General features: G+C 34.5%; 2 protein-coding genes across 3 annotated transcripts; both read left to right on the top strand.

Moving 5' to 3' along the window:
- LOC145560289 (putative disease resistance protein At1g50180) lies at positions 1–5625 on the top strand. Of its 2 annotated transcripts, none has more exons than XM_081621546.1 (4): positions 1–133; positions 1528–2565; positions 3377–5221; positions 5343–5625. In XM_081621546.1, the coding sequence occupies exons 2-4, from the start codon at positions 1533–1535 to the stop codon at positions 5372–5374; spliced, it is 2910 nt and encodes a 969-aa protein (XP_081477672.1). In that variant the 5' UTR covers positions 1–133; positions 1528–1532; the 3' UTR covers positions 5375–5625. The 2 variants fall into 2 exon arrangements, with proteins under 2 accessions (XP_081477672.1, XP_081477673.1); XM_081621547.1 differs by having other exon boundaries at positions 18–133; positions 1532–2565.
- A 10631-nt stretch (positions 5626–16256) lies between these two features.
- On the top strand, positions 16257–20341 carry LOC145558031 (putative disease resistance protein At1g50180). Its single transcript, XM_081619185.1, has 4 exons — positions 16257–17285; positions 18072–18798; positions 18871–19880; positions 20002–20341. The coding sequence occupies exons 1-3, from the start codon at positions 16328–16330 to the stop codon at positions 19850–19852; spliced, it is 2667 nt and encodes an 888-aa protein (XP_081475311.1). The 5' UTR covers positions 16257–16327; the 3' UTR covers positions 19853–19880; positions 20002–20341.
- The last annotated feature ends 1329 nt before the right edge of the window (positions 20342–21670 follow it).

The following is a 21670-nucleotide window of genomic DNA, read 5'->3' as shown; positions in this document are numbered from 1 at the left end:
TATATAACTCCAAAAGATTAAAAAACAACATTACTGCGAGCTTACTGTTCTTCGTGTATTGTAAAAATGACCCAGCAGCAAAGGATCTAAGCTACTTCAACATCTGAACTAGTCATTCCAAGATTAGTGCCGGGTAAGATTGCACATCCATATGAATATATGATTAGAATCTATAGTATGAAGCTTTTATTTGCTTTCGTTTCATGTCAGCCTTAATTACTACCTTAATTTTTGCATGATAATAGGAAATATCCACTGAATTTATGAATAGGAATATGCAAGTGTGTATAGAGATAGAAAAAGAAAAGTCAATCGAAAGAAGATTAATATGAGATGTAGTCTTGGAAGGAGTATATTATTTTGTGAAATTAGTAGTGGGGTAATATATTTTAATATTGGTGTTAGTGGGTGTGGGTTGTGGATTTATGTCAAATGATTTTTTTTATGCTTCATTACTTTTCTGACGATTCTTTATTTTCTGACGATTCTTTATGACGATTTATGTTAGCTGATCCCAAATTATTAAAGTATTTGATGATAATGTTTTATTGTTGATGTTAGTGGGTTGTGGAGATCGTTACTTTTGTTGGCGGGGGTGTAACTTTTAAAACTGTTTTCATAGAAATACGAAAAAAAAGGTGAGATCTATAATATGCGAGAAAAATAATAAAATGTGATGAGTCCTTTTCTTTTCAACTAAATGAAAAAAAGTCAAAACTGTTGCACTTAAAAAACGAGAATAGTCCAAGCTAATTAGTCTTTTTATTTACATGTATATAGATAGGTAGGCTAGGGGCGATCACACGAAGAAAAGGTTGTCTAATAAGTAGTAAGTAATAATGTACTTTTAAGTAATGGCAAATTTATACAGAGGCAAATATGATATGATGCACTATATGAAGTATGTGCTGTAACTAAGAATACAAAATAATAAATGAAAAAAAATAATAGCAGCTCTAAATATGTTTATCTCATTAGCATGAATTATAATGCTCAAAAGGAATTATGCTTCTTCTACTTCTTTTTTTTTTTTTTTTTTTTTTTTTTTTTTTTTTTTTTTGGTGTTTAGAGAGCCCCAAGGGTGGGGTGAGATTTGATCCCAAGATCTCCTAGAATTATGCACCTTTATGATAACAAGATCTTTTTTCCATCAATTAATTGCTTTCCTAATATGTTTCCAAAAAAAAAAAAAAAAAAGGCTTTCCTAATGGCTAATATACCATTGGTACCTACTTTTATGAATTCATGTATATTGGAGATATTAAATGACTTTCTAACCTCTGAACAATCCATTTTACTGATTTTCATGGAGAACTTCATGTTATTATTGAATTAAACACAACCAGCTAAGTTCTACAATCGCGTAATAGATGGTGTTTTGTTCCTCTGTTTTTCTATTGATCACTAGTTCACTACTTTTATTAGGACTGCCAAACACCTTTAGAATTATAGTACTGCGTATTAGTTTATTTTATTTATTTTTTGAATAAGTAGCACTTATAAAACTCTGATGTGACCAACTTAAAGCTAGGATGGCTGATATCCAATCAGCTGCACAGTGGCTTGGAAAATTGGTTATTGAGGAAGCAACATACTTATCCAAGGTGGAATCCAAGGTGAAAGAGCTACGAGATGAACTTGATTGGATGCATTGCTTTCTGAGTGAGGCAGATGCAACCAAATATGACAATGCCATGGCCCGGAGGTGGGTTTCTCGGATCAGAGAATTTGCCTATGAAGCTGAAGACACAATCGAGAAATTTCTCATCGACGTCAATTTTCAGAGCACAAGGAGAAGAGACATTGTGGGCCGCATGAAAAAACATACAGCTTTTTTGTGGAAATGTATATCACTTCATCAGATCGGATCTAAAATTGACTCTTTGACGCAGCAGATCTCTTCCCTGACCACTAAGCTGCAAACTTATGGTATCAATCTTAAGACGGGAGAAAGCTCATCCTCTTGGATATCGAGACACAGGACTAATTTCACCAGTCGTACTGAAGAGAAATTCATTGACCGGGAAAATTATTTGGATAAAGTGGTAAATGAGTTGGTAAGCGAGACAAAGAAAGAATGCAGAGTTGTGTCTATATGTGGAGTTGCTGGTGTTGGAAAGACCTTTTTGGCTAAGAAAATTTTTCAAGACGAAAGAATCAGGAGACACTTTGAGGCCTTTGCCTGGGCTTATGTTCCTTATCCATGCCAGAGCTCAGCTGTTCAGCAAGACCTTCTAAGCACCCTTACCTTCAAATCAAAGGAACAGATATCTCAGATGACTGATACTGAGCTAGAGGTTGAGCTCTGCAAGGTTCTGCGTAAATACAAATGTTTTGTTGTGCTAGATGGCCTTTGGGGAAGTGAGGTCTGGGATAGTTTGAAGAAATCCTTTCCATCTGCAAGCCCTGATTTTCAATGCAAGTTATTAATCACAAATCAGCTAGAAGAAGTGGCAAGACATGTACATCCAGGTGCCAATATTTATTACTTGAAATGCTTGGGTGAGACTAAGAGAAAGGAGCTCCTAAAAGAGATACTCAAAGACAATTTATGTGGTATATCTGGTATGAACCTCAATCTCCTTGTTTCTATGACTTTTTGACAGGCTATTTTATGTGGTATAAACTCAAAATATGTTTGGAAAATGATTTTTTGAGTTGCTTTGAATAACTTTGTTCGACTTTTCGGACAATGTGCAAAACAAGACTGGAGCAACATTTTATCACTTGCTTTGTGGCTGCTTTACCAAATGTTGGTTATTTTTTTTTTTTTTTTTTTGTTTTTTACATGGAGCCTACAATTAATATTTAATACTGTCAAACATCCTTTTAATCAGTCATTACAAACAAAAGACTCAAACAAGCAGATGACCTATACAAACAACTAACATTTCCTGTCATAATTTAATTTGCTCACTTTCCTTTTTCATTTTTCCCAATTAAGTTTGTCCGTTCAATTGAGTTTATCTACTTATGAGCTTCAAGCCTCCAACCATGTTTCACCTATATTATTTCCGTGTGTGTCTTTTTTTTGGGTTCACTTTTAAGTTTCCTGGTTTAGGTGATTGAATTGGAATCCTCGGGATGAATTCTTTACCCTGTTTGTCAATTACATTTGAAATTAAAACTAGATGATGAGAGAATAGGTACCAGAAGTTCATTTTGTAGAACTAGAACTGTAATGCTTTCTAGAATTTGTAGGATATGTAGAATTTTTAAATTGTATAAATTATGAACTTTTCTTGGAGTATAGGGTTTTGGTGCACCCACAGCCATCCTAGACTGATTTCATATTTCTGTTAGTTATAAATTGTTAACGTTTTAGCTTCTGCTGCCTGAACCTTACTATTTCTTCAACTGTTTGATTTCTCGTCAGGACAAAAAGATCTTGAGATACAGAAGGATTCCTCGTCAGAACAAAAAATTCCCGACAAAGACAGCATTATGGAAAAACTTCTCAAATTCTGCGATGGCCTTCCGTTGTTAATTTCTATGCTCGGAGGAGTATTAGCAACAAAGAAGTCACTGAAGAATTGGACAGACGTGGAACAGCATATCAGCTCCTACGCCGAGATTCACCACCAGGTACCAAGGTGGAAACTAATACAAGAATTGAGCTACTATGACCTTCCATTTCAGCTCAAACCGAGCTTCCTATATTTGGGTTATTTTCCGACAAATCTGGAGATACCGGCAAAGAAAATTATTCGGCTGTGGGAGGCAGAAGGTCTTGTTTCCTCTAGCAATGATGAAATTTCAGAAGACACACTCGAAGATGTTGCTGAAAAATGCTTGGCTGAGTTGGTAGAAAGGTCGCTTGTGCAGGTTGGCTCCAGGGGCTTAACTGGAAAGGTAAAAACAGTTTTAGTCCATGATATTATGCGTGAATTATGCATTGAGAAAGCAACACAAGGAAATTTGCTTAGTATAGTTAAAGTCGGCTCTGAAGAGAATCAAGCCGAAGGTAAATCTTCCAAGTCCCGTGAAGCTTCAAAATTGGAGAAGAAAAAATTTCGTCGCCTGGCCATTTACTATAGTGGCAAGTCTTCTGAGAAACTTCCCGATGATTACGAAAAAGCTAAGCACATAAGGTCTTTGTTATTCTTCAATACACTATCAAGTGATGATGTACTGATACAGTTAAATGAGTCAGTTCTGAGAAAAGCATTTAAGCATTACAGATTGTTGAGAGTCCTTGATATCGAAAATATTGAAATGCACAGCTTACCAGATGAAGTTGGATTCTTGATTCACCTTAGGTACTTGAGCTTAAGAGGTAGTTTGGTTTCCAAGTTGCCTTCAACAATCAAGAATTTAAGGTGTTTACAAACCCTTGATTTGCGTGTTCTTTCATTTGTTCATGTGAAAATACCGGATGTGTTGTGTAAGTTGGAGCGGCTGCTTCATCTGTACTTGCCTTCAAAATTATTCAACCTCCGCCACAAAGCAGCTTATCTCCAACTTGAGGGTTTAAAAAGCTTAGAGACACTCTCAAACTTCAGCAACAACTGTAGAGCAAAAGATGTCGAAAAGCTTTCCAACCTACGAAGATTTGCCTCCTGTGCTTTTCTTTCTAATGATGACAGCATCAAGCCCCTCCTATCTCCGGTCTCCAACTTAAAACACCTTGAACGTGTGTCACTCAAGCTTGAAGGTCAAATATTGAAAGGATATTCTGAAACACTTGCAAGCTGTAGGCTCCGTAAATTATGGGTGAAAGGGGAGGTAGAGCAACCAATTACAGGTATTAAATTTCCTGAAAAATTAACCCGGTTATCTCTCCACAATACCAAATTCCAGTCTGATCCTATGGAAGTCCTTGAGAAATTGTGTTCATTGAAGAAGCTTAGTTTAAAGCATGCTTCTTACGTGGGGAAAACTATGAAATGCTCTAAGGGGAATTTTTCAAAGCTCGAGTACCTCACTTTAAAAGGCCTGGGGAGCTTAGAAGATTGGACAGTAGAAAAAGAAGCTATGCTTAATCTGTCTCTCTTGAAGATCAATTGTTGTCTGAAACTAAAGAAGCTACCAGATGGCTTGGAACACGTTGAAAACCTCAAAAAATTGGCGATTTCATACATGCCATATTCATTCTTCGGCTGGAACAGTCCCAAGGACTTGACAAAATGGGCTCAATACCGAAAAGTAGAACATGTTCCATGCATCAATGTTTCTTATGTCCTGTATCTCGAGGATGTGATTGAACTGCCGGGCTGTCAAGGTAATATTACTTGCATTATTATTTTAGCAAAACTCGATTATAATGTAATTAATAATGACCCTTTGTGCAGTGGTGATACTTAATTACTGAAGAGATTTGTTGTTGCTTGTGTTATGATCAGGTTCAACAAGTCAAGTTTCGGAGATGCAGTAAAGTGAATGCTGTAGCAGGGAGTCAATCTAATGAATATTGAAGTGATTCAGAAGATCTGTATTTTAGTATAATAAAAAATATGTCTATATAAGACCTTTGCTTAGATAAAGGTAAGAGACATTTTATGGAGATGTATATGAATAATGTGGTGTGATTATGGGGCGTATTTTGGTAGACATTACTTATTTACCTGTATATTGTAATGTGTGTAATAAGAAAGGATTTGTTTGAATTTTATCTTGTTTTGTGAATCAGAGATTGAAATATAACACAAACAGTTATTTTGTTACTATGTAATTAAATTTACTTAATTTGCAATTTTCCCAAAATCTATCTATCTATATATTATACTAAAAGACAAGCGCCTCAATGTGAGGATGACAAATGTCACTCTCTCATTGGCTTATCTTAAGTATAAAATATATCTATACTTTCCAATACTACAAATAATCCATAAATTCTTTCCAATCATTATTTATAGTCAAGTTAAAGAATAATAACTAATTTGAAGCAATATGATTAAAGTGACATAATTAAGGAAACAAATATTTCGTATTTTGAAAGGCTAATATTGTTTTTTTTTTATGAAAATTAAATAAAATCGATAGAATTTAGTTTGACGTTAATTATGAAATCAATACAAACATTTAAAAAAAATCAGATGTACAATAAAATATTGTGCACCTATTATAAAAGCTACCCTGTAATGAATGAAAATTATTTATGCTTTATTGATAAAAGTTACCCAAAATAGTCTACAAGTTATCCTAAATTCAATTCAAGTAATCGGTTGAATACAAAAGTTTTTGATAAAGATACAAAGTGGTGTAAAAATTACTTTTATCGTTTGTTGTACTCCTTGACAAATACTGAATGTTGAGCCGAAATGTTGTCTTGGAAAAAAATACATAATCTTGAACAAAAATTTAATTTTAATCGTCCTTTCATTTTCTATACAATGTCTTTTACGACCTTTTGTTTTTCTTGCATTTAAAACAAAAAAAAAAACCAATAACCAATCTAAACAAGAAGAATAAAAGTTAAATTGAATTAGACATTTGACGGAAAAAGGATAGATATAGAATGTATTATAACTATTACTCGTGTTTTAAATTGTAATATTCGTATTAACAATGCTATTACTTATGAATTTTTTTAGAAAAACTAACATTTTGATTTAAAAATCGTGCATTGCTCATGTACTATACTAGATATACAACAATCATGTGCAATAATTTATGTTGTTTTATACATAATAATATAATACTTTTAACTATAATAATAGTATGTGTATATAATATAATATTTTTCATAATATAAAAAAGTATATGTATATAATATAATATTTTATAACACGTGTCCTCCATACCAAACGTTTGCTTGTTGGTGTAGTGGTGATTGAGACTACACTTGGTAGAGAGGACCTGTGTTCGCTCTCCTGCAACAACAATCGGAAGGAGAGTGGAACCTAATAGCCTAGAACAGATCCTCAAATCTGGATTAGCCCAAAGGGTGAACCGGATAGAACACCCAAAACTCAATGCATATATGACGGGAATTAACTTATCCTTTATCTATCTTATACAAAACTCCAAAGTCTAAATTTTTTTTCAAAATATAATAATAACATTTGTAAATTTTTGTTAATATGAAAGATATAAACCTATCAAAATGCATATATAGTTAAATTGTTTAATAACTTATATCGAATGCGTAGTTTTATTAAAATTATTTGCATGTAATCATTAATTGTGTTGGATGTGTGTGTAGCTATGCAATGTCCTAAACTTTAGTTGAGCGACTTTGATTTAGTGATTGTACGGTAAAAAAATATTGACTTTGATCTTGAAACCTAATAGTCTAATAAATTCTAAATAGAAAAATTAAAATAAAAGGAAATGAAATAGTAAATGGCTTTAAATATTGAAATAAACATAACCTTTTAAATTAATTTAGCGAATTCAAGAGACAATTTTAAGGCTTTTAAAATTAAATGGGGGGAAATATATGTAAAAAGAACATTTTTAGATATATAAATGTCCATGCACTATTATAAGAGTTTTGTTAACCATTTTATAATTAAGGTAGGGATAAATCTTAGTAATATATACTCCGTATATTTTATTTATATAAAATTATCAGTATCCATACCTATATACGAAGTATTTGTGTTGTATACTATATTTAATCAACTGTTGGTTATATATATGAATATTATATAATATATAGTTTTTGCACAATGCTTAACTTAGGAAAATATATGTTCTGGTAGGTCAAATATAAGGTTATTATTGTGTCTATAGCTTTAATGAGTGCGACGGGTAAATAAAACATGTATATATTAGATTGATTGTAGCTACTGATACGGATGATATGATAAGAAAATTTTAGTTTTTTCTCAACGGGAGATATAAATAAATTAGCCCACTTCTTATATAGCTATGTGGAGTATTATTCAATTATTTTTCAATTAATAAAATAACATTATAAAAAATTAAAAGAAATTCAAATAACATAAAATACTATTCAAATAACGTTTTTTTTTTTGTTTTTTTTTTTATTTTTTTGTAATTGACCATTAGTAACCAAGGGCCTGTTCATATTTACTTATTTTCAGTTCAGTTCAGTTCAATTCAGTTCAGGTTCAGTTCAGCTCTAATCAGTTCAGTTCAGTTCAGTTCAATTCAGTTCAGTTCAGTTTTATGCATTTTAATTTTTCACTTCACTTCAGTTCAGTGCATTTCAGCTCCAATTAGTTCAGCTCAGTTCAGTTCAGCTCAGCTCCAATCAGTTCAGTTCAGTTTAGTTCAGCTCAGTTCAGTAAATATGAACAGGCCCCAAGTCCTTTAACAGTAAATAAATTACTTTTTTTTTTTTTTTTTAATTTTCCTACGGGTTTAATAATTTGATTTATATGCTAGTTGTTACAAAAACACAAAATACCAAGTATCTACTCAGTTAATCTCATGTATTTGGGCAACCATTTTTTTGGTTTTTTTTAACCCAAGTATTTTGTAGCTTCATAAAAAAAAGCTTGTATTAGTTCTCGTATTTGTTAAGAGATTGTATATTTATCTAATTTATGTAAAATTTTTGTAAATTCTTCACATATTAAATTTTTATACCCAAGTGTTCCATGGGGGATTTTGGCATCATTCACTCAACATATTTTGACCAATGTTTGTGAATTCTACATAAGAAAAAATATAGTGTTGTGTGTACTTGTTATAATCATCTCAATGTTCAGCTTAGTAAATTAGAATAGGCCCCAAATAATTTTCAGTTCAACTCAGGCCCCAAATATAGTCTGGTGTACTTGTTATACTCGTCTCAATGTTCAGTTCAGCTCAGTAAATTAGAATAGGCTCCAAATAATTTTTGCTCAAATAAAAATGGAAATACTTCTTTCGTTTTTTTAATTGCTATACTTAAGAGGAGAGAGATAGAGAGAAAAATTAAATGGATTCATGAGTGTTAATTTTTGGATTTTAGCAGAGTATTCAGCAAGAATTTCAGACGAAAAATCAGGAAGAAAACTAGGATCTAAATAGAATGAGAGGATTTTTATTGATTGTAAGAATGAGGATTTTTGTGAATACATAATTCTGACATCATAATCAACTATATATAGAGAAAAGAAAGGAATCTAGAAGATTCTAATCATAACAGAATTCTGTTATGATCACTAACAAACTTTGCTGACTAGGACTAAGCTTCATAACAGAATAAAAATTATGTTAGCTATAGTAAGGTTGAGCTGTCAGCAGGCAATACGCAACTATCTTCAACACCCCCCCTCAAGATGGAGGTGGGTGATCTTCAAGATCAACTAACCCCAGCTTGGATAAAAGCTCCTTAGACTGATAGGCTGGCAAAACCTTAGTAAAAACATCAGCCAGCTGAGATTTTGTAGGCAAATAAGTCAATTGAATCAAGCCTTCAAGCACTTTCTCTCTAGTAAAATGACAATCTATCTCGATGTGTTTGGTCCTCTCGTGAAACACAGGATTTTTAGCAATGTACAATGCAGATTGATTGTCACAATGAAGAGTGACATGACTCAAACCTGTAACACCCATTTCCTCAAGTAATCTGACAACCCAAACAACTTCTGAAGAAGCAGCTGCCATTGATCTATATTCTGATTCACTTGAGGACTTTGAAACAATCCCTTGTTTCTTAGATTTCCATCTTATAGGAGAATTCCAAAAGAGCAAAATGTAACCAGTGACAGATTTTCTGGAATCAGAACAGGCACCCCAATCTGAGTCAGAGAATGCCTGAAGAGTCAAAGAATCAGAAGCTTTTAACAAAATTCCCTGACTCTGAGTACTTGCCAAATATCTCAAAGTATGATGTAAAACAGCCAAGTGAGAAGACCTAGGAAGCTGCAAAAATTGACTGAGACACTGAACTGTAAAAGTAGATCAGGTCTTGTGTTGGTAAGATAATTCAACTTACCAACCAGAGATCTGTAAAGCTCAGGATCAGAAATAGGATCACCAAGATCTGCTGACAGCTTGAGATGTTGAGGCAAAGGTGTTGTTGCCTTTCTTGACAAATCAAAGGGAATATCAGCAAGTAACTCCCTCACAAACTTGAGTTGACTTAAGACTATGCCTTCAGCAACATACCCAACTTCAATACCCAGAAAGAAAGTAAGCAAACCCAAGTCTTTGATGCAAAACTTAGCATCAAGATGCTGCTTGAACATCTCAATAGTGCCCTGATCACTGCTAGTGATGATGATATCATCAACATATACTGCTGCAAGAGTAATATGATCCCCAACTCTCTTAATGAACAAACTCTGATCATTATCAGCTTGTGTAAAACCCAAGAGAGTAAGTTCATGAACTAACTTGGCAAACCATTGCCTGGAAGCCTGTTTTAGGCCATATAAAGCCTTTTTGAGTCTGCAAACTTTGTTATCTGGGTTGGGGATGCCATCTGGGACTTTCATGAACACCTCTTCTTTCAAATCTCCATGTAAGAATGCATTATTAACATCCATTTGAAAGATACACCACTGTCTACTTGCAGCAAGAGCAATTAAACACCTTATAGTTGCCATCTTCACCACTAGGGAAAAAGTTTCCTCATAATCAATCAAATACTTCTGATTATAGCCCTTAGCAACAAGCCTTGCCTTGTATCTCTCAATAGACCCATCTTTGTTCAGTTTTATCTTATAAACCCATTTGAAACCTATGGCTTTCTTCCCTTTAGGCAAATAAACCAAATCCCAAGTATCATTCTTCTGTAAAGCTGCAATCTCTTTTTCCATTGCTTCAACCCAACAGCTATCAGAAACAACCTTAGAATAGGAAGTTGGCTCTTGAATATGAGTAATATGAGAGAGCAGAGCCAAATGAGCAGAAGAATAATCTGTGTAACTGACTAAATTGCACCAGTGATCTGAAATACTGGTGTTACAAACATAATCATTATGCCAAAAAGGTTTCTTATGAGGTCTGGATGTCTGTCTTGGTGGTTGCTGGTCAGGGATAGGATCAGAATGTGGAATAGAGGAAGAAACAGGAGTGAAAGAAAGATCTTCACCAGAAATATGTGTATGAGAAGAAGAATTTGAAGAATGAGGTGAAGAATTTGATGAGTGGGGGGAAGAGAGAAGAGGAGTTGCAGGGAGAGAGTCATCTGATTGAATTTGGGTAGATAGAAACTGCTCTAAATGAGAAGTGTAATCATCATGAAAATGATCAAGAGTCTGAGAAGGAAGAAAGATTTCAGGAAAGAGTTGTGGATTTGATGTTTGTGTTTTGTTATAAATGTGAAAGGGAAAATGCCTTTCATGGAATGTGACATTTCTTGAGATGATGACTTTATTACTCTCAAGAATCTACACCTTATATCCTTTTTGACTGACAGAATAACCAAGAAAGACACCAGAAGCTGCCCTGGGATCAAGCTTTCCCCTGTGAACTTTAGAAGTGTTCACATAACACAAACAACCAAACACTCTCAAGTGTTCTAATGAAGCAGGCTTCTTAAACAATTTCTCATAGGGTATCTCATTTTGAATAGCTTGTAAGGGCATTCTATTGATGAGATAAGCAGCACAGATAACACAATCACCCCAGAATTTGGCTGGAATGTGAGATTGGAACAAAAGTGCTCTAGCAGTTTCTAAAAGGTGTTTGTGCTTCCTTTCCACAACACCATTTTGTTGTGGTGTATCAGAGCAACTAGTATAATGAAAGATCCCTTTGGACAGGAAAAACTGCTTCATTTCACCTTCTTTAACTCTAAGGCATTATCAGATCTTACAAACAAAATCTTGGTGTCAAACTGAGTCTTAACATAAGTGCAAAAATCAGAAAAATTTTTAACTGAATCTGATTTACTTCTAAGCAAATGCACCCAAGTAAATCTGGTAAAATCATCAACTATAGTGAGAAATTGATTACAACCAGAATAAGTGGTGATACTATATGGTCCCCAAACATCAAGATGAATCAACTCAAAGGGAGCTACAGACTTTATTTGACTAGTAGGAAAGGGTAACCTAGATTGCTTGGCTGCAGGACAAATCTGACAGATTGTGTCACTCAAGCATTTATTGTAAGCACTACTAGGATTAACAAACTTCATTTGAGAAAAAGATATATGACCTAATCTTAAATGCCACAACTTAGCATCATCAATGGCAGTAAAACACTTAGGACTAGACTGAACTTCAGAATGTTTGTCTTCAATGTTGTATAAACCACTCTCCAATTTACCAAGAAGCATCGAGGTCTCTCCTTGTGTATGACCCTGAATGAAGCATTCATTATGAGTAAAATAGACTCTACAGTTCATATCCTTGCATAATTTGTGTACAGAAATCAAGTTGAACTTGAATTCTGGTACATGAAGAACATTATGTAGGACAATGTTATTGTTCAGTCTCACTGAACCAATATGTTTAACAACCACTTTTCTACCATCAGGAACTGTTATAGTGAAATTAGGGTTGTTTATCAGTTTAAAATCTTTAAACCAGCTCAAATCAGAACATATATGATTAGTTGCTCCAGAATCTAGTAACCAACTAGCATTAAAACAGGAAATAAGGCATATATTACCTGTCATTAAAGCTGTATGGCTAGTGTCAACCTTCTTTGTATCATTATTCTTGCCAATGAAGTTCAGAAAAGCCTTGTATTCTTCTGCTGAAAGAGACTCAGTACTGATCCTTTGCTGATCATTAGGAATATCAGCAGCATCACCAAAACCAACTGCAGCTACTTTCCTGTCCTTGAAACCAATGAAGCCTGGTGAATATCCATTCAGCTCAAAACATCTTTCAACACTATGTCCAGGAATTTGACAATGTGTGCAAAAGAATTTTGATCCTGGTTTGTCAAATCTCTTTGTACCAGATTGTTGCCTGAAATTACTGTTGGAATAATTGTTATTCCCAGCCATTCCTTGTTTCTGAAAGTGATTGTTACCAGTTGACCTATAGTTCCTGGTCTGGTAATCATTGTATCTCCTACCAGTCACAAATGCCAATGATTCTGTCTGAGTAGTCTGCTGTGTAAGCTCTTTATGCCTTTCTTCTTGAGCAAAAATTCTATTAGCTTCAGAAACCTTAGGTAGAGGTGACATCATTAAAACATTGCCTCTGATAGTAGAGAATTGTTCTGCAAGTTTCAACATAAACTGCAGTAGATTCTTCTCCTTCTCTCTGGAAAATCTTTTGTGTCAGGTTGCATGTGCACTTATTACAAGTACAATAAGGAATAGGATATGCATCACTAATTCTATCCCACAATGTCTTGATTTCAGTGTAAAATTCAGACACTGATTGAGTGCCTTGAGAAATATGAGCAAGTTTCTGTTCTAGAGAGAAAACTTGAGCCATAGAAGCAAAACCAAAACGTTCTTCTAAATCCTTCCAAACATCTTCAGCTGATTTGAAGAACAAAACACTTTTGGCAATAACAGGATCTAGATTAACCAAAATCCAGGAAATAACTAGATCATTACACCTCTCCCAAGCAACATACTGCTCAGGTTCAGATTCAGCATTAGGTTTAGGAATTGTTCCAGTAACAAAACCTAATTTGTTTTTAGCTGAAAAATTAATCATCATTGACCTCTTCCAGTCATGATAATTGTCACCTTTGAATTTGAATGATACTAACTGAGCAGAATTAGCATCAGATGGATGAATATAGAACTTGCTAGTAGGATCTTGATTCAAAGGTAAAGAAATTCTTTCAGGATTTCCAGCCATATTTAGAGAAAATATGAGAGAATTTCAAGGAAAAAACAAGCAACAACAATCAATCTCAAGAAATGAACTTTGATAAAAAACGAACCACAAATTTCACAATCAGCTAGATCAAACAGTAATCAACCAAATAGTTCAACAGGAAAAGTGTCTCAGCAATCAGGAAACCAGCAAAATCAGCAGAAACTCAGCAGAATAAAAAATAATTGCAGAACAACAAAGAAAATTCCAGATCACACCTGAAGATCTGTATCTGAATCAAAGTAGAATGAAGACCAGAAAACTTCTTCAGCAAGCCAGAATTGAATGCAGAAACTCTAATACCATGTTAATTTCTGGATTTTAGCAGAGTATTCAACAAGAATTTCAGACGAAAAATCAGGAAGAAAACTAGGAGCTAAATAGAATGAGAGGATTTTTATTGATTGTAAGAATGAGGATTTTTGTGAATACATAATTCTGACATCATAATCAACTATATATAGAGAAAAGAAAGGAATCTAGAAGATTCTAATCATAACAGAATTCTGTTATGATCACTAACAAACTTTGCTGACTAGGACTAAGCTTCTATAGTAAGGCTGAGCTGTCAGCAGGCAATATGCAGCTATCTTCAACAATAAGAGTAGGAGAGAGATAGAGAGAAAAAAAAAAAATCATAAATAAAAAGTATTGCAACTTATTAAAAATTTTCAAAATAGAAAAGTGTACAAGGAAGTATAAATGTTTTGGAAGGAAGAGTAATTGACTTTTGGGAAAAGCTCAGTGATGTGAGTAATTGTTTTTTAGAGTGCAAAAGAAAGAGTGAAAAACAGAGGGTTTCAAGAGCGGCCACCGAAAACACCCCCGATCGAAGGCCTTTTGTGGTCTGATTTTGTTGAAACTTTGGCACCATGTTGAACAGAATCCGGTGATATTCTTCAATTTTTATCTCCATTTTTGTTAGCTCTTTGTGATTGTTGTTTTTGGGTAAATTGAGTATCTATTCTGAGACTTGGAATTGTGCTTGTGTAATATTCTTTTATCTTAATAAGAACAATTGGGCGGACTCTCTCATCGTTTCGTTGTTTTTACAACATTTTTTTTTTAATCTTAATAACATTTTTTTTTATCTTAATAAAGAGGGTTTCCAGGTAAATATTGTGTCCTTTGCTTGATTGTTCGTGCTTGTTCATTGCTATATTTGCTGCTTTTTTGATGGGGGATGGTTGAACATATCGTATTGCTTGTGTTGGTTTGACATTGAACAAACTAGTAGTGAGAGCTTGCTTGTGATTTATTTTACCAATTGATGATTTCGCAAGAAGTGTGTTTGCCTTACACTATGAAATAAACTGATATGTTATAGAAGAAATAAAAATAGCAACAACAATTGCATAATTAAAGGTCTTTTTTTTTGTTCATTTTGATAAGTTTGAGAAAAATAAAGGTTATTGATTACATTCTTTACGACTAAAAGAAGTTTTAACAAGATCTATTAGTTCAAGCTAAGTTCTCCACAAGCTTGCTTGGTAATTAGTTTTGTGAGTTTTGGTTGGGATAACTTTGATCAATTACAACTTTCGAGTCAACCATGGGGAAGGTATAAATTCCTGACGTATGTTGTATGGATTGTATCCTTGCCTTTTACCCTGGTTACTGATTCCAAATTTTTATCCTTTGCTAAGAAGTCAATTGACTCTGATAAGCTTGCTTCATCTCATCTGAAATGTCATATAGGAAATCCTGTAATTTTGCTTCGGAATCTCTGTTACTTTACAATATTTATTTCAGCCTTTCAGGGATAGAATCAGTTAAGAGTGAAGTCATTCTTTGCTTAATTTTTAATTCAAAACAAAGAGAGTTCGCCTATGGCGGGATTGGAATTTGGAACCATGATTTTCAACTATATATATAGTTGTTTTAAACATGTAGTATGAATCATATACAAGATTGATATTTTTTGTTGCAAGTGAATACCTCTTCTTCCCTTGTGTATATTATCCTACATCTTTACAAATATTTTTATTGCCTGCCAGGTATTGTTTGCAATTGACCTAACTATTCCAAGATCAGTGCCAGGTAAAAGTGTACATTAAGAATTTTATCTACAATTTCTATCCAAGTTTTTTCTGGTTCATTTGATTTTGTCTGAAATATTATGTAATCTCATTGAAATTACTCTCTCTGTTTTTTTTAAAGGGTCATTTTGGATACATACCCGGTATGTATAATATTTTGTGTACCATAATATACTTATATTAGTACCATTGGAGTCTCAATGATACTTTAGATACCACATTTGCACCATTGGAATTTGCTTAGTCTATAAAACTATATCTGTACTTTAGATACCAGTGTACTATTTAATGTTCTATTAAGATGAAACAAACAAATCTTAACTCATTAATTTTGAGACGATGGTCTTGCCTGAAACATATTTTTTAACGGGATGCTGGTTAACTTGTTACTGATTTTATAATTATGTGGTTTTGTTTAATGTTCCATAATGTTGGATAATAATTGCTGTCAAAAAAAAAAAAAAAAGTTGGATAATAATCAGTGCTATTAAGTACAGTATGTTCTAGCATTCAGATCTATAGTTTGTGGTATTAATCTAATTCTGATATAGTCCTTGACTTAAAAGTAGGATGTCTGAAATCCAATCAGCCGTGCAGCGGCTTGGAAGATTGGTTGTTGATGAAGCAAAATACTTGCATAAGGTGGAAGGTATGGTGAAGGAGCTACGAGATGAATTTATCTGGATGCAGTGCTATCTGAGAGATATTGATGAAAACCATAGCAATAATATCTTGGCTCGGAGGTGGATTGCTCAGTTCAGAGAATTTTCCAATGAAATTGAGGACACAATTGAGACTATCCGCATAGTTAAAGATGTTATTAAGAAAAGAAGGCAAGGAAATTTTATAGACAGGGTTAAAAAATATTCAAAGTTTGTGTTGTATTGTAGATTACTTCATCGGATTGGTTCTGATATTAAAGCTTTGAAGCGTAAGATCTCTCTTCTGACCTCCAAGATCAATATGTATGGCATCGAGCTTAAGAAGGCAGAAAGCTCATCATCTTGGCTATTGAGAAAAAAGACTAGTTTCGACAACCATGTGGAAGAGAATTTGATTGGGCGGGATGGTGATTTGTCTGAAGTGGTAAATAAATTGACAAGTAGTAAAGAGTACAGAGTTGTTTCTATATGTGGAGTTGCTGGCGTTGGAAAGACCTTTTTGGCTAAGAAAATTTTTCAAGACGAAAGAATCAGGATACACTTTGAGGCCTTTGCCTGGGCTTATGTTTCCCAACCATGCCGGAATACAACAATTTACTCAGACCTTCTAAGCTGCCTTTCTACCAAATCAAAGGAGTATATAATTCAGTTGACGGATTCTGAACTCAAAAGTGAGCTCCACAAGGCTTTGTCCATTCAAAGATGTCTTGTTGTGCTAGATGGCCTTTGGGGAAAGGAGGTTTGGGATAGTTTGCAGAAATCCTTCCCAATGTTACGTTCTGATATTGGGAGTAAGTTATTGATCACAAATCAGCTAAAAGAAGTGGCAGAACATGTACATAACAATGTCTATATTCATCCGTTGCCACCCTTAGATGAGAAACAGTGCATGCAGGTCCTAATGGAGAAACTCGAAAATGTTCTTCAATCACTAAAATTTCCAGAAGGTAACAACATAGTTATGTTCTGGTTTTGAATATCACATATTTATATCATTTTCTTGATTCCTGAAATACCTCTCTTTAATTCTTGTTAACTTCCAATTAAGTTTCTTCTTGTTCAGTAAGCTGAATTAAATTTTTGAGGTCCTTGTGGGGATTGCTTAGTCTCCTCTTTATTACTTATACGAAGTATATAGGATTGGATAATGTGACTATCAGAACTAGAAGTCTTGTTTTGTTAGTGGTAATGGTAATGATTTTATATTGTGATGTTGTGAAGAAACTCTTATCTCATGCCACTATCCAAAATAATTCCAGTTTGTCGTCCCTAATCATTATCAAACAATAGAACTATTGTAAAATTGTAATGAGAATCTACGAACAAAACACGAGTAAGGATAGAATTTCATTAGCATAGTAATGAACATGAACTTTCTTTACAATATTTAATACAAATTTAATACACCCACAATTTATAACCGCAAACTAAATAGGTTGAAAAAAATATTTTTGTTAGAACTGTTATGTCTTTCATAATATGGATAACATGCATAATATAATGTATATATGATGCACAATTATTAGTTGTTGTGTTGCTATTTTATGAAGCTGTTTCAGTATTACAATATTAAATGGCACTAGATGTAAACTTAAAAGTAGTAATCCTATATACTCTCGATCTGCTGGCATCCTCAGCTGACTTGAAGACTGTGCTTCATGATTTTGTATTCTTCTGCATCTGCTATTGCAAAATCTTACTGTATTCTTCTTCTACATGTTAATCCTGTGTAGATGAAGCTGAAAAACTAATGAAGGATATGCTCGTCTACTGTAAAGGCCTTCCATTAGCAGTATCTGTGCTTGGAGGAGTTTTAGCAACCAAAAAGAAAAAGGAGGAGTGGCAAAAAGTGTTAGATTATATCAAGTCCTTGATTGATGATGACGAGCATATACTAAGTCCAGTACTAGAATTGAGCTATTATGATCTCCCTTATCAGCTCAAACCATGCTTCCTATATTTGGGATATTTCTTGAGAAACCTGCAGATACCTGCTAAGAAAATTATTCTGCTCTGGGAAGCAGAAGATCTTGTTTCTTCTGTAGCTAATGAAATTTCAAAAGGTGTTGCTGAAAAATGCTTGGGTGAATTGGTAGAGAGGTCGTTGGTGCAGGTGGTAACTAGGGACGGATTAGGAAAGCCGAAATCATGTATACTCCATGGTCTAATCAGTAGCCTATGCGTGGCCAAAGCATCACAAGATAATTGGCTTAGTATAGTTCCACTTGGTGGCGACGATCAAGAAGATCAATACCATGGTATGTTTACCAACTATCAACGTGTAGGTACTTCTTCCAAGCATTTTGAATCTCCAACACTAGAAGAGAACAGAATTCGTCGATTGGCAATTTACTACATTAAGAATGATTCAGGCAAACTTCCCCGACACTTGAGATATATTCGCTCATTGTTGTTCTTCAACACACTGTCAAATAAAGAAATATTGGCGCCTTTAAAGAGGTATCTGAAAACAGCATTCAATGATTGGACATAGTTGAGAGTCCTCCATGTCGAAAATATTGAAGTTCATAGTTTTCCAAACGAAGTTGGAAATTTGATCTACTTGAGGTACTTGAGCTTAAGAGGTAGCTTGATTTCCAAGTTGCCTTCAACAATGCAGCATTTAAGGAGTTTACAAACCCTTGATTTACGTGTTCTTTCATTTGTTGCTGTGAGAATACCGGATGTGTTGTGGAGGATGGAGTGCCTGATTCATCTTTACTTGCCTTCAAAAGCATTCATTCTCCGTCACAAAGCGAAAAATCTCCAACTCAAGGGTTTACAAAACTTAGAGACACTCTCAAACTTCTGCAACATATGCAGAGCAGAAGATGTTAAATGGCTTTCCAACCTCAAAAGATTTTCTTCATGTGAATTTCTGGATAAAGATGAAAGCATCATACCCCTCCTTGGATCTTCAACCTCAAACTTAAAACGCCTTGAGCATGTGTCACTCAAGCTTTATGGTAAAGTATTAAAAGAAAAGCCTCAAAAACTTGAAAGCTGCACTAACCTCCTTAAATTATGGGTGAGAAGGGAGGTAGAGCGATCAATTACTTCTATAAAACTTCCTGAAAAATTAACCCGGTTATCTTTGGACGATACCAAATTCCAGTCTGATCCTATGGAAGTCCTTGAGAAACTGTCTTCATTGAAGAAGCTTAGTTTAAAGCATGCTTCTTACGTGGGGAAAACTATGAGATGCTCTAAGGAGAAATTTCCAAAGCTCGAGTACCTCACTTTAAAAGGCCTGGAGAACTTAGAAGTTTGGATAGTAGAAGATGGAGCTATGCCTCAACTATTTCACTTGAAGATCAATGGTTGTCTGAAACTCAAGATGCTACCACATGGCTTGGAACACATTGAAAGCCTCAAAGAATTGGCGATTTCATACATGCCATATTCATTCTTCGATAGGAAAAGCCCCAAGGACTTGACAGAATGGTCTCAATACCCTAAAGTAAAAGACGTTCTGTGTATCAATGTTTCTTATGTCCTGGATCTCGAGAATTAGGTGCCCATTGAAATGCTGGGCTGTCAAGGTAATATTACTTGCATTATTATTATAGAAAAACTCGATAGGAATGAAATTAATAATGACCCTTTGTGCAGTGATGAAACTTAATTACTGAAGAGATTTGTTGTTGCTTATGCTATGATCAGGTTCAACAAGTCAAGTTCCAGAGATGCAGGAAAGTGTATGCTGTTGCAGGTAGTCAAACTAATGAATATTGAAGTGATTCAGAAGATCTGTATTTTAGTAGAATACTACGTTTATGTCTAAGACCCTGTTTAATAAAGGTAAGAGATATTTTATGGTGTTGTATATGAATAATGTAGTGTGATTATGTGTGGTGTATTGGTAACATATGATTATTTTATGTTACCCTATGTATATTGCAATGTGTGTAATAAGAAAGGAACTGTGTTAAGTAAAGGATATGTAATATGTGTGTAATAATTTATGATATGATGTTCCCTGCATATTGTAATGTGTGTTATAACAGAAGTTTCTAGTTTGTTTGCTTATATCTACCATATTGTCACTAGAGCTGTCAGTTTTTGACCCGAACCGTTAAACCCGACTGTTTCGAATCGATCCGAAAAGGAACTGAACTGTTTAAAGCCCGTTTTTTGGAAACCGAAAACTGACCCGACTCAATTTTTTCCAACCCGAAATTGAACTGAACCGAATTTGTGCGAACCGTTACTAACCCGACCCGTTATCAAGCCAAACTGTTACAACCCGAAACTGAAAGCAACCCAAACCGATTACGTTTAAACCCGGTAGTAACCCGACCCGTTTTAAACCGAAAACCGTTAAGACCCGATAAAAATCCGATAAACCTAAATCGTTCCAACCCGTAACCCGTTGTGACCGAACCGTTTATGACCCGTAACCCGTTGTGATCAAACCGTTTAAAACCCGTAACCCGTTATGACTGAGTCATTTACAACCTGTTACCTAATATGTTTATGATCTAATCTGTTTCAACCCACTACTCGATAGACCCAACTTATTTATGACTTGACTTGATTATAACATGACTCGTTCCTATCCGTTGTCTGACTAATTCGACTCGATAATCATCCGACTCAATTTTAACCCGATATGATTTGATTAGAAACCCGCTTCAAATTGGGTAAACTCGTTTTCAAACCAACCAAGTTCAATCTAAACCGCGTATAACCTGAAACGATAATGATTGGACCCGATTTCACCCGATCTGTTTTGAACCGAAACCCATTTTCGAACCGACCCAGTTAAACCCAAACTGATTATGACTCGAACCAATTACGACCCGTCCTAATTACGACTCGAACTGTTTTTAACCGAAACCCACATTAAACGGGCTAAACCCGTTTTCAAACCGACCCGGGTCAACCCAAATTGATTATGACCCGAACCGACTAGAACCCGACCCGATAAGGACCCGGTCCGAATAGAAACTGCAATTAAAAAAACCAAGCCGAACTGACCCCGATAATTTTCAAAACCGACCCAAACCGACCCGCTTATTATTTCAACCCGTTATAAATCAATCCGTTATAACCCGAAACTGATAAATCCAACCCAAACCCAAACCGTTAAACCGAATTGACACCCCTAATTGTCACTAATGAATAGCTGATGTTATTCTGGATTTTTTTTTCTACATTTTGAATTATATTTCTCTTTTCACATTGTCCTCAATTCTACATTTTTATATAACTATTATTTTTCGAGAGCTGATACACATACAATCATTGTATGTTGTCCCTACATACAACACCACTAGAAATTTGACACATCATTAAAAAGGGGGAGAAAATTTGACATATCGTTAAAAAG

This window comes from Chenopodium album, chromosome 9 (assembly GCF_948465745.1).
Source record: "Chenopodium album chromosome 9, dcCheAlbu1.1, whole genome shotgun sequence".
Classification (NCBI taxonomy): Eukaryota; Viridiplantae; Streptophyta; class Magnoliopsida; order Caryophyllales; family Amaranthaceae; genus Chenopodium; species Chenopodium album.
The sequence above is the reverse complement of the archived record's forward strand: the minus strand, read 5'-3'. Positions and strand labels throughout refer to the sequence as shown.

Bases quoted from the DNA above. Each gene is read 5' to 3' on its own strand.
- LOC145560289 (XM_081621546.1), top strand. From the start codon at position 1,533: ATGGCTGATATCCAATCAGCTGCACAGTGGCTTGGAAAATTGGTTATT. The intron at 2,566-3,376 runs GTATGAACCTCA...ATTTCTCGTCAG, and splicing joins CAATTTATGTGGTATATCTG to GACAAAAAGATCTTGAGATA. The intron at 5,222-5,342 runs GTAATATTACTT...TGTTATGATCAG, and splicing joins TGAACTGCCGGGCTGTCAAG to GTTCAACAAGTCAAGTTTCG.
- LOC145558031 (XM_081619185.1), top strand. From the start codon at position 16,328: ATGGTGAAGGAGCTACGAGATGAATTTATCTGGATGCAGTGCTATCTG. The intron at 17,286-18,071 runs GTAACAACATAG...AATCCTGTGTAG, and splicing joins ATCACTAAAATTTCCAGAAG to ATGAAGCTGAAAAACTAATG. The intron at 18,799-18,870 runs GTATCTGAAAAC...TGAAGTTCATAG, and splicing joins ATATTGGCGCCTTTAAAGAG to TTTTCCAAACGAAGTTGGAA.